The sequence below is a fragment of the Nelumbo lutea genome, chromosome 1, assembly GCF_056320005.1.
Source record: "Nelumbo lutea isolate HS-2025 chromosome 1, American lotus-T2T, whole genome shotgun sequence".
Classification (NCBI taxonomy): Eukaryota; Viridiplantae; Streptophyta; class Magnoliopsida; order Proteales; family Nelumbonaceae; genus Nelumbo; species Nelumbo lutea.
In genome coordinates this window covers 196,966,795-196,980,499 of record NC_142684.1, presented here as the reverse complement: position 1 = coordinate 196,980,499, position 13,705 = coordinate 196,966,795, and the positions used below count along the sequence as shown (strand labels likewise).

The 13,705-nt window shown below is 38.3% G+C and overlaps 1 protein-coding gene across 1 annotated transcript in view; it reads left to right on the top strand.

The window, feature by feature from the left end:
• Positions 1 to 13,705, top strand: part of CPSF160 (cleavage and polyadenylation specificity factor 160) — a 112,932-nt gene that overhangs the window by 51,518 nt on the left and 47,709 nt on the right. The window contains exons 16-17 of the mRNA XM_088962056.1: positions 5,842 to 6,038; positions 10,107 to 10,903. Of these exons, the coding sequence (XP_088818182.1) occupies positions 5,842 to 6,038; positions 10,107 to 10,903 (994 nt within the window). The remainder of the gene's footprint in view (positions 1 to 5,841; positions 6,039 to 10,106; positions 10,904 to 13,705) is intronic.

Sequence of the window (13,705 nt, the reverse complement as noted above, 5' to 3'; positions counted from 1 at the left end):
TCCACTAACCTTGTATCCATCCAAAAACTTGAAAGAATGGTAGGATCCATCTAATGGACGCCATAAAGGTTGCGGAATGGGTGGGCGAATTTCAAAAAAAATTTCCTACCTTCTCCCAACTGGGAATCATATTCCCTAAGTTTAGAATACAATATTCAAGGATCCTACTTGAACCATAATCAAACCAGATCTGTACCAAAAGATAAATGGGAGGAATATACCTGATCCGGAGAAGCAGTATCTCCCAAAGTTGGTGTTCACGCCCAAAGAATGCTCCAAGATCCGTTCCTGCTGAAGATGACACAGCTGTGGATGGAACAGAACCAGCAGGGTGCGTCCTACACACTGGATCCTTCACAAGAGTCCTCTGGAAACACTAAACACTGAATCCTTTTAGTCTTTGTTGCAAGACTAATGTCAAGAACATATTTCTTGACTTTCTTTTTCTGCAAAGATCTAATCTTGCAAAAACAGATGGCAGCGGCAGGAGAACTCTAAAGGCGAAAAGGCTGAACTGCCTTTTTCTTTTTCTGGAGTATGAATGAGATCCTATCTCAATTCGCAGGAGATATCCTATATCTCTTCAAGGTGGTTCGAAATCTGATATTTCTCTTTCTTGGTTAGGGTTTCTCCTCCTTTCTTCTTGATTAAGAATCCTCCTAATTAGGAGTTATCCCAATCCAAATCAGTATTTGGATAGGGGATAATCTTAATCCTATCTGCAGATAAAGTTAGCTTACTCCTGATCTTATCAGGAGGTTACCAGATTCAAATCTAATTTGAATTTGTTCTCCTAGAGTGGATAAGGCTAAAGGCCCAATCCTTTTACTAACATTAATCTCAGATTCGCCCCAAGGATGGGTGATCATATCAGCCCACCTCGAAATGGGCTTCTGGCCCATTAAGTGTTCAGTGTCTAATTACTTTCCAATCTGCTGCCCAGTTGGGCTTCTTTGTATGGCGTGGGACCCAAGCATTGATCTACACACCAGCCACATGGGTTCGGCCCAGCCTTTAATACAAGGCCCAGCCGAATTCACTGAAAAACTCAATGAACCCCTTGAGTCCATCATATGGACCCTATGGGCCCAACACTTACATTAAGTGGTCCCTGGGCCAAGCCATCTTATAAAAACCCAGGGACTGTGGGCAGGTGCAAGATTAGCCCATTAGGTATTATCCTCAATGGTCTTACACTTAACCTCTCAGCCCTTAATGATCAAGCACTGCCCGACAAGAGAGGACCTCTCCCTCGGCTGCAAGGAACAGTGTCGCACTCTCCTCTCACATGGATCCCGGGAATTAAAACCATTTGCAAACAATTTGAAACCGTACATATATATAACATATATATATATAAATATATTAATTTTGCAAAACAAAATTCCAACGATTGAAATCAACTGCCGGCAGTTTGGTTTCCATCAGAGAGAGTGCATTCCCGATCATTACCCTTTGTCCGACAAAGTGGCTGATTCTGTCACTATGATCACCCACTCAAATGAATTTTCAAACTGCCCCAACATACCCAGGTTTTGATCCCCGCTAAGGATCTCACTGATTGGCATATCAAAGGTAGCCTGATCCAACACCTAGTGAAGTGTCATAATCGAGTCTAGGGGTCAGGTGTAACTTTCCAGTTTTGCCCATCTATCTCCAAGGTCCAGGGCAATACTGGAAATCTGGTCCGGTTCAAGGATTCAAGTAATCCCACACTGCATGTGCCTCGGGTCTTACCCTGGTGGCTGAGACAGGCCATCCCAACACTTGGTGGCACACCAGTATCAACCTTGGCAGGATAAATCTCCCTAGACTTATCCAACGGCTGTGAACACTTAAAACTAACACGAGTCTCTATAAATGTCCAGTTTTAGGGTTTTACACAGAATTAAACCAAACAACATGAATCAAACATGCACTTTATTTATTTCCACTAAATAACAAAAGCACATCAAATCAGATTGAAGCTAAGGGCATACAAAAACTGTCTAACAAAACTCACCCATGACATGAACTGTAATGTGCTTTTCTATCCTCCTTACTGTATATTTCAGGACCAGGATTCGGGGAAGAGGATTGGACTTGCTAAGGAGAAGAATTGACTCCACTATCTTAAAGAATCATGCAAATCAAATATTGTCCAGGATAAGTTATCTTTATCATTCCTTTCATCATCCAACAAAGACACCATTTGGCTTCATCACTTTAGACTAGGGCATCCATCTTTTGGAATTCTGAAAACTATGTTTCCCTCCTTGTTTAAAGGATTGAGTGCTGAATATTTTCATTGTGATGTGTGTGAATTTGCAAAACACAAGCGTGTGCCCTTTCCAATCAATAACAAGAGAAGTTCAGTCCCATTCTTTTTGATCCATAGTGATATATGGGGACCCTCCACAGTTCCAAATGTGTCTGGCTCATGATGGTTCGTCTCTTTTATTGATGATTGCACTAGGGTCTCTTGGATCTTTCTTCTTAAATCTAATTCAGATATAAGTAGTGTACTCCCAAATTTCCATAACTTGATTCAAAATCAGTTTGGGGTCAGAATCAAAAGATTTAGATCGGATAATGCACGAGATTATTTCAACCAAACTTTATCCCCATATTTTCAAAAAGAAGGGATTATCCATGAAACCTCTTGCATTAATACTCCACAACAAAACGGAGTAGCAGAAGGGAAGAATGGTCATCTACTAGCTACAACCCGAGCCTTACTTTTCCACCAGCATGTTCCAAAAACCTATTGGGGGGAAGTTGTGCTTACAGCCGCATACATTATAAGTCTATTACCTTCGAGGGTGCTGGAATTTAAAACACAATTGGAAACACTTTCTCAATTTTATCCCGATCTACGTACAACAAATAATCTCACCCCAAGAATCTTTGGATGTAGTATTTTTGTCCTTGTCCATAGCCATAATAGAGGGAAGTTAGATCCAAGGGCCGTCAAGTGTATTTTTGTGGGTTATTCGTCCACCCAAAAGGGTTATAAGTGTTACCACCCACCTACCAAAAAATTATTTGTCTCTATTGATGTCACTTTTGAAGAAAAAACACAATATTTCACTCAACCTTATCTTCAGTGGGAGTCCTTGTGATTCATTGAAGATAAGGACAAAGATTTGGTCTCGCTTGGTCTACCTACAGTTTCTCAACAACCAAACTCAGCACCTATACCAGTTCAATCTGTATCTGCACCTATCAAACCACCTCAAACCAAACCAACTTTTTCACCCATTCATACCAGACCCATGATAGAGAATGATGAACTTTTAGACTCTATGAGATTGCAGGTATATTCAAGAAGAAGAGACCAGGATCCTAATCTTGTGCAGGTTCAAGATTCAACTCCTAATCCTGAGAATGAGGTAAATACAGTTCTGGAAATTTCTTCTGAATTTGCATCTGACCAAGATCTTCCTATTGCCCTAAGGAAAGGCACAAGAGAATGCACTAAACATCCCTTATATCCCTTAGCAAATTTTGTGTCCTTTAAAAAATTCTCACCATCACATAGGAGTTTCCTAGTTAGTCTAAACACCATTCATATTCCTATTACTTTGTCTGAGGCATTATCTGATGAGAAATGGAAAGATGCTATGAGAGAAGAGATGCAGGTTCTAAATAAGAATCAAACATGAGAACCTGTTGACCTACCACCATGAAAGAAACCCATGGGCTGCAAGTGGGTTTTCACTGTAAAGTACAAGTCAAATGGCTCTCTAGAAAGATACAAGGCAAGACTCGTGGCAAAGGGATATACACAAACCTATGGTGTTGACTATCAGGAGACATTTGCTCCAGTGGCTAAGATGAATATGATAAGAATTTTGTTGTCACTAGCAACTAACTTCGACTGGTACTTGGAGCAATTTGATGTAAAGAATGCTTTTCTTCCCGGTAATTTAGAGAAGGAGATATACATGGACATTCCTCTGGGCTTCAAAGGAAATCTAAAAGGAAATAAAGTTTGCAGGTTGAAGAAAGCACTATATGGTCTCAAGCAATCACCTAGGGTGTGGTTTGGAAGATTTACTAAAGTTATGCTTGCCATCGGATACAAACAAAGTCGGGGAGATCATACTCTTTATAAAGCATTCGGATGCAGGGGGAGTCATGGCTCTTCTGGTATATGTCGATGACATAATTGTGATAGGAAATGATGAAAAGGAGAAGGAAGCCTTGAGAAGATGCTTAGTCAGAGAATTCGAAATAAAAGAACTTGGGAGATTGAAGTATTTTCTAGGGATTGAAGTAGCTCATTCCAGAGAAGGCATCTTTATCTCACAACAGAAATATGTAACATATCTTTTAAGAGAGACAGGAAAGTTAGCATGCAAACCATCCTCCACACCGATTGAGCCAAATCACAAATTGGGAGAAGCAAATGAAGATCCAGCCGTGAATAGGGAATGTACCAAAGATTAGTAGGAAAACTTATATATCTTGCCCACACAAGGCCAGACATAGCATATGTTGTGAGTGTGGTTAGCCAGTTTATGCACAACCTGAAAGCGGTTCACCAGCTTGAGGGGAAGTGTTGGAAAGTAGAAGATTGACTCTCTGATTGATTCTCCATAGTTTTAGGTCCATCAGTTTAGGAAACATACATAAGTTAGTTTCCTGGAATCATGGGATATCCTAGAATCATGGGATATTAATTGGAGAATCCCACTGATATAGAAATTAGTTTTCTAGGAAAAGTTAGTTTTTTATTTTGTCGACCTGTAAGTTAGCTCTGTAATTCCATATAAAGCTGTGTATATGCTCCTTCCAAGACAATACAATCAATTCATTTTTTCTCTCAAATTCTCACAGTATTGTTAATTTATGGGCTGAAACATGTACTATAATGCTGCAGGGGCATATATGTCTTTTTATTCTTTTAGGTTGTTATGATGTCTCACTACTATAAATAATGAAGTGGGCACCACCAGCCTATCCTTTTGGAGCCTTTTAACTCTTTCTTCTCAATGAACCATTCAACCTAAAAGCTTAAGCTGTTAGGTGAGGTTCCTAAATAGGTTTTTATTCTCTAATATTTCTTCTCTTCCCTCCCTTGCTTTCTTTTCTTCTGATTTTTAGACAGAAAAGTTTAGGCTTCACAGCTGTTCAGATGTTGCCCCTAATCTTTTTTGTTAAAATGTAGGCTGAAACATGTATTATACTGCTGCAGGGGCATATATGTCTTTTTGTTCTCTTTAAGTTGTTATGATGTCACCTTAAAATAAATAATAAGTGAACGCTGTCACCCATCTTTTGTAGCCTTTCAAATTTGTCTTCTCTTCTCTCCCTTGCTCTCTCTCTTCTCTTTATCCTACCCAAAATTTGAGTGGGCCTGGTCTGAAGCCCGAGGCTGAAGCAGTGTAAGGCCGAGCCCAACAGGCTGCCCACGAACAGGTCTAGGTGTAACTTGTATGCTTTTTGGAGATTTTCTTGATCTGTTAGACACTAGACCGCTATACAGCATTCTTCTGCGGTTGGTTGGTTTGTTTGTTTTTGGGTGGTGACAGCCTTGGTCATCAACCTTTTGGGTTGTGACATTCCTTGAACCTAAAACTTCCTTGAAACTGGTGTTTTGGAGCCTATCAATCTTTCTTCTCCTCTTCGCTTGCTCTTTTTATCTTGATCTTACAGCCTTATATTTATCAGTGGGTGATGTCTGGTGATCTGATTTTAAAGTTTTGTCTTGTTTTTTATTTTTATTTTTATTTTTCTATTGATTTATTGAATTTTGCTCTAGTGTGATTGCGAAAAGTTTCCTTAAGAATGTGGAAATTGAAGATTTTTATTGAGAGATGATTCAAGTATAAGACCTTATGACTTTACTTTTTCCAGGCGTCGGGTTGTCCAGATTTTTGCACGTGGTGCTCGGGTCCTTGATGGTTCTTACATGACACAAGATATAAGTATAGGATCTTCTAATCTTGGATCAAGTTCTGGCTCTGATAATCTAACTGTTTCATCTGCTTCTATAGCTGATCCATATGTGTTACTAAGAATGAGTGATGGGAGTATTCAGCTTCTCGTTGGAGGTATTGTGTGATATAATCTTGGACATATTATGTTTAGTAGGCATGTTGCTTTTCCAACATGTGGGTTAAAGTATTTGAAACATTGATATATTGTCTTGTTTACTTAACTTTTGATTACAAGTTATTGATGCTTAAAATATTTTTTGTTATTTCCTATTTTATATATTAGTGAACTTCGATGGTGTTAGCAAAAAGGAGACTACAAAATTTTATCTATAGATCTTAGATGGTATTCATTTAGTAGAATCAGCTACAAAATTTACCTAGGACTCTTCCACATGACAAGATTGTTGAGAGTGCAAAAGGGCCATATGTGCTCCTTTTATACATTCTGTTTCAGGGGGTAAATTTCAGCCCTAAAAAACATCGTCACTTGCTTGGAATGTCCCTTCTTTATGGGCAAGTTTTAATGTATAAAGGAAGAAGAAGAAAATTTGATACTAAAATAGTCTTATTTTGTCTTTTGAAAGTCGATCGCCCTTGTTGAGCATGCTTTGATTGGAATCCCCATCTATTATACCTCATTTAAATTTTACAGGTATTAAGTGGAGCGTCCATTTTCTAAATTGCAAGTGGGTTTGTTGGCCTGAAATCTTGGTGGATTTAAGGTTTAGAAGATATGGTTCTTGATAGAGAACAATAGTGAGACTTGGTTTCTGTACATAGCTTCTAAAGAGTAATTCTTCTCTATTAGGCAAATGGCGTTGGAGTTTGCCTTTGGATTCAAAGAAATGTGGCCTTGGTTAAGAGGATCCATGGTTTGTTGGCCAGTTGTTGGGATGCAAGATTAAATGCAAGAAATTCCTTAGCTTATCCTTGGAAAGTAGTCTTTTTCTCTCCTTCCTATATTGCTAAATCATGTAAGGTATGGTGTTTGTGCTATAAGAACCAAGCTTTTGTAGAGTTTTATGGTGGGAGTATATGTCTTTTAGGTTTCTTCCTCAAAGGATCTATTGTTTCCAGTGTGTTTTCCTTTTTGATACATGGTCTAGCTTGGGATCTGGGGCTAAGGAGAGGTCTTAAGCATTTTGAGATGTCTGCTGCACTTTCTCCCACTGAATCATTGGGGGGGGGGGTGTTCCTTGATCTTTCTTCCCCAATAGCAGAATCACCTTTCTCGTTTTTTATTCTTCTGCCTCATTTCTTTTTTCTGCCATTTCTCATGGTTCTCCATCCGAAATAAGCTCTTCTATCATGTTTTTCATTTGTAGAGCAAGTTGTAATCTATGTTCCACCTACTAATCTCTTGTTATTTGCAGTTAGCATTTGAGAGGTTTTCTTCTCTCTATAGGGGCACAAGTGCATATCTTCAGAAAATATGAAAAAAATCAAGAAAAACTTTGCTCTATGGTTGGAAACATGATTCTTGATTGATAATGGTGCTGCCAGAATTTTCTGATGTTCAAAGAGAAAGCTTTGGGGACTCTTTTTGGGTAATCTTAAATTTGGGATTGGAAACACATTGTAATTGACTCTGCTGTCCTTACAATGTTTTGATGCATGTCTCTTCTTGGATTGGGCGCTATTTAATTACCTTATCCAATTTTTGTAATTACTTTGTTTGGTAAATTTCTTTTTTTTTACCATGAAAATGCAAAACTTAGTTAGCTCTTGTTTATTCCCTTCTCCAGAGAAGGTAAAATTTTATGGAGATGAACGAGGGCAGTTGTATTGTAGAGTATTTGTGAAGAGAGCTGCTTGAAATTTCAAAGAGAAATCTCAAAGGAAGCTCTAGTTGAAGCATACTCATCAATGTTGCACATTTGGTGGAGGCTACTGATACTTTTGCTCTTTTTAATATGGATGGTATTGTAAGAAATTGGAAGAAGGTGGCATATTCTGCTATGAGTAGGAATGTTTCCTCCTCTCCATGCTATCCTCGTATTCCTTATTTCTCAATCTAAACCGTGATGGATGGAGTTTGGGGAATGCAGGCAACTTAAGCATTGGAGGGTTTTTAGAAGCATCATAGGGGAGATAATTGCCTTGTATTCCGCACCTTTGGGTTTGGGGATTGAACCAGGGTAGAATTATTGGCAGTACTACAAGATTTGATGTTGGCTGCAAACTTTGATTCCAGATTTCTGTTGGTGGAAGAGGACTTTCATACAGTTGTGAGGCTGCTAGGGGACACATTAGAAATTTGGAAGCTTTTTATGAGAAAAATTAGAAATTTGGAAGTTGCAAATGGTTTAGCAAAACAAGGAAGCAACTACAGCCAAGTCACTGGGGTTTGATTGTCTAAAGTGGGAGTATGTAAACATAGAGGGGTGGCCAGGGGCTAGGTCAATTAAACAGATGTTGAGGCACTTCAATGTAAAAGTGTTCTTTTACATCAAATCAATCAATAAAGTTTTTTCCAGTTACTGATGAAAATAAAAAATCCATGAAGACCATGTTACTATAACTTAATTGAAGGTTGGCCTGTGTCTGAAATCAGGTTTTGGGAGACTATGTTCTGTAGTTCTGGTACTCTCAACTCTCTCCGTTCTTGGATGTACAGGCTATCCTCTTAAGTTGCCAGGGTTATAATTATATCAGTTTTTCTCAGAGCAAGTTACTTTGGTACTTCAGGATCCCGTACCAGTCTTGACTAGAGAATTTTTGGGAGTTGGGACCTAGGGTTTTGCCATTGCATAAAAAATGGCTTTTAATGCAAAAATGCTAAAAGTTAGTTAGGTCAATATCTAGTCCACCCCTCCCAAGACCCATATAGTTGGAGCAACATTGGGTTATGGCTCTTTATTCTTGAGAAAGAAATTTCTGGTAAGTTGGTTATGTAAAAGTTAGGGCTGCAAACGATTCAGATTTAACCAAATATACCTAGATCTATATTTGATTCATTAGTATTTGGATTCAAATGAAATCTTATCCATTGGATTTATATTACATTTGCATTCCAATAGGATATTGAATAGCTTTAATATATTTAACTAAAATGGTCAAAAATCAAAATATTATATATTATTAATAGGCTGAACTAATATGTCATGAACAGTTTGAATTGCAAATAACACTTGTGAAACTTGAACCTATGACTCTTTAGTAAGGCAGCACAGTGTACGAGGCTTCTGCCAATTGGATTTAATTGGCAGCCTTATCCCTGCATATCCACAGAGAAGGGTATATATAAGAATATATGTTTAAATTGAATTTAATTGGATAAGGATTTTGCCAATGCGGGGTCTGGGGAGGGAAGTTGATTTGTGACAGTTTTATCCCTCCCCATGTTGAGGTTTTTTATGCAGTTTGTACTTCTTGACAAGATGCTTGCTATATGTATGTATGTGCAAACTAGAGGAGTCATCAAAGAATATCTATTTCACTTTTTCCTCTGTCTATCTCTCTTCCATGTTTCGTGGATCTGCCCTCATTCCATTCTAGAACTGATTCTCTCTTTTGGCCTGAATGTTCTATGTGCGATAAGGGTTTCACTCAATAATAACTTTGGTGGTCTCTCTTCCATGTTTTGTGGATCTTCCCTCATTTTGCTATATGTTTGGTTGTCTGGAAAGAACAAAAAAATAAATAATATTCATGGTTTCAAGTAGTGTTTGGTACAGTTATATATTGATGTCAGCAGTTAATACTTTCTTTAAGCTATAGAGATTTATTTTATAGTTGGCACATAGTTTTGGGCATAGAGTGTGGTATATTGTAATCTTCTCTTTTGGTCTAAGGTTCTTTTCTACATCTTTACACTTAAAATTAATGAAGTTTTTCATTACTATTAAGAAAAAGGATGCATGTTTAGAATAAGTGCTGGGATTTCTGCATTAGAAATATAAAAGGCAATCTTCAATTCATCAGGATCCGTTTAATTATTTTAGTAAAAATATGGACTTGCAATTGTCACTGCTAACTTTTATGGAAAATATCCACTGAATTGAAATACTATGATGTATGACATGAACTCTTGTTAGCTGATATTTGTCCAATGACTCAGAATTTTATACAACCATACATACTGGGACTCTGTAGGTATTGAACTTCCCATTGCTCTTTTTATGGTTCTACCAATTTTTGTGAAGTTCTGCCATGTATGCTCATTTGAACTTTGTTTTACAGATCCTTCCACTTGCACGGTTTCTGTTACTGTTCCTGCTGTATTTGAAAGCTTAAAGGAGTCAATATCTGCCTGTACACTTTATCATGATAAAGGACCTGAGCCATGGCTTCGTAAGACAAGTACAGATGCATGGCTTTCTACTGGCATTGGTGAAGCCATTGATGGAGCTGATGGAGCTGATGGAGCTCCGTCTGACCAGGGTGATATATACTGTCTGGTTTGTTATGAAAGTGGAACTCTTGAAATTTTTGAGGTGCCTAGTTTCAAATGTGTTTTCTCTGTGGATAAATTTGTGTCTGGAAAGACTCACCTTGTTGATACTGTCATTGAGGAGCCATCTAAAGATCCTCATGTATCTAGAAACAAAAACTCCGATGGAATGGCTGGGAAAGTAAAGAAAGAAAATATGCTGAACATGAAAGTTGTAGAGTTAGCTATGCAAAGGTGGTTGGGGCAGCATACTCGTCCATTTCTTTTTGGAATATTGACTGATGGGACGGTTTTCTGTTACCATGCTTTCCTACATGAAGGTTCAGAGAATTCACTGAAAACTGAAGAAGCAACTTCGCTGCAAAATTCTGTTAGCTTGAGCAGTATAAGTACTTCTAGACTTAGAAACTTGAGGTTTGTCCGAGTGCCCCTTGAATCATTCACAAGGGAGGAGACTTCAGGCTTAAGTACCTGCCAAAGAATTACCATTTTCAAGAACGTTGGGGGCTATCAAGGCTTATTTGTTTCTGGATCAAGGCCAGCTTGGTTCATGATATGCAGAGAACGGCTTCGAGTCCATCCACAGGTGAGTGAACTAGCCTCAATGTTAAAAAAGAAAGGAACTATAGTTAAGAGCAGTAGTGCATAACCATCTAATTCATAATTGTGGGCCAAATTGCATGGTTATAAAGGTTAACTATACTTGTGTTGTGGAGACTGTAATCAGTCCTACTGTAGTTGAGAATTCAACAAGAGAAAGTTCAGAAAATAGAAAAGAAAGAGGAGAGAAGAAGAGAAAAGAAGAGAGAGAACAGAAATCGTAGAGAGGAGATTTCAGAAAAAGAGTGTGGGTCAGTTGATGATTGCTGCCCCACTCAGTTTCTATTTATATTAATACTTAAAACATAGTAGACTTACAATATTGCCCCTACTGCTAACACAGACAAACAACAGCTAACATAATTGAAAGAACTAACTTTCTAACACTACTAACATTGTAACAACAACATAAATAACTTGCTAGCTAAGGGCCTGTTCGTTTGCTCAGAAGTCTAACATCTGAAAGTGCAATAATTACATTAAGAGGTATATTGGTATTAGTGAACTTTTCTCTCCTCAGAACTCTGATTGCAGAGAATGTTATTCTGAATTCTGAAAATTATCAAATATTCACTTTGACCCCATATATGAGAGTTTTTGTTTGTCTTTTTGGGGGTATCATTGGAAAACAAAAAGTTGTATGATTGTACTTTAAGAGATAAGAGATAAGAGGAAACGAACAACCATTTTTCCCTTAAAGTTAAAAGATTCCTCTTAAGAGCTAAGAGTTAAGAGAAAATGAACATGCCCTAACTCTACACTCCCCCTCAAGCCAATGGTTTTGCAAAGTCCTGAATATGTTTATCGGATCTGAATACTTTGATTTTGACCCCAAATTGGGTAAAAACCATCTGATAGAAAATCCAAGTCAGGTTAGGGACCTCATCTTGAGAGCGCATAAGATAAACCCATGAGAAACGAGTGTAGTCATCAACAAATAGCAGAAAGTATCTGTGACATGGTCTCTAAACATCAGTGTGCACAATTTCAAAAGGAATACTACTTTTATTACTCAAAGGATATGTTGTTCTACAATGCTTTACAAGTTCACAACTTCACATTTTAAACTAGACATTTGGACTGACTCAAACAAGCTGAGAAATAAACTCTTCAAAGACCTCCCCACTTCTTTATCTTCCCCATCTGAATGCCCACAAGCTGGTAGATTCCATTTGTCTCACGACCAATCCTTATCACCTTCCTCGTCTCCAAATCTTGAAAAACACACCGATCAGCAAAGAAAGTCACTGAGCCATTTTGATTTTTAGTAATGCTACTAACTGAAAGCAGGTTAGTGCTACGTTTAGGAACGTATAAAACTGAGGATAAGGAGATGGCATTAGACAATCTAATGTCTCCCTTCCCAGAGATGGGAACAAGGTAGAAATCAACAATAGACTCTTTGTCTCGGCTAGAAGATAAGCAATTAGTAGTAAACAATGAGGATAAGCCAGTCATATGGTTAGATGCATCTGAATCTATAACCCAACAAGCTTCATTGTTACCTGGGGCTGAAGCATGATATGATGAAGCTCTTGTACCCGAATGAGCGAATGCTAAAGTGGAAGTGGCTGATGTTGTAGTAGGTAACTGAGATGAGGGGGCTGAAGTGCCAACGTTACTTTCTAACTGAGTCAGAGCAGCTCAGACAACAACTAAAGCATCTAGAGATGTGGCTCTTGTGCTCGAGGATGATACACCATCAGTAGTAATTGCCATAGTGCCACTTAGCATTCCCTTTTCTGTTTCGTAGCATTGCTGGAATTAGATGTGGATATAGCTTCCAACAAGTACCCCTTGTGTGCTTTGGTTTCTTGCAATGATGACAAATTACTTCCCTCTCGTCTTCTTTCTTCATATCTATTTCCTTGTCACCCCCAAGCTTTGGTTTCACTACTGCTAGGGCTGATATTGTAGAGTAACCTTTCTCCTACTTTCTTCACTGTGCACTAAGGAATAGGCCTGAGACAAGGTCACATTCTCCCTAGTGAGAAGTTGTTGCCTCACAATATCATATTCTGGATTCAGCCCAGCTAGGAATTCAAATACTCTATTGGTTTCAACCTGTTTTTTGTATGTCTGTGCATCTTTTTGGCTTTCCCACTGAATTGTCTTTAGGTGATCGGTTTCATGCCACAAGGACTTCAAACTAGAGAAGTAAACTGAGACCGATTTCTCTTCCTGCTTAAGATTATTGACTTCACACTTCAGCTCATAGGCCCTAGAAACATTAAGTGGCTGGGAATAGGTTTCTCTCATGATGTCCCAAATTTCCTTAGCAGTTTTGGTCCACAAGTAATTTAGGCTGATATGAGGCTGCATGGAATTACCCAACCAAGTCATGACCAAATAGTTATCCTGAACCCATTTGGCATATAATGGGTCTTCCTTGGCAGGTTTCTTTACATCCCACATTACATGGCCTAATTTTCCTCTTCTCCCAATAGCCATCATAGCTGACTGAGCCTATTCCAAGTAATTTGATCCATCAAATTTGACAGTGGTAATCTGAAAATTATTTTCAGTCATGTTTCCAGCCCCCAACACACCTTCCCCTTGGGTCTTTAACTCAGTTTTTGTCATCTCTATCAGGGAATTTATCGAAAGAACTCCCTTTAATGCTGAAATAGAGGTAATTATCACCCAGAAATTGGGAACAGCCCACTTAGATTGCTGAAGAAAGGTTTAGCAAACACCCAGAAATGTTGAAACAGATCTAACAATTTCCCAAAAGTAATTATCAGTCAATCTGAATAGTAAAACAGATCCAACTGTTACCCGAAAATCA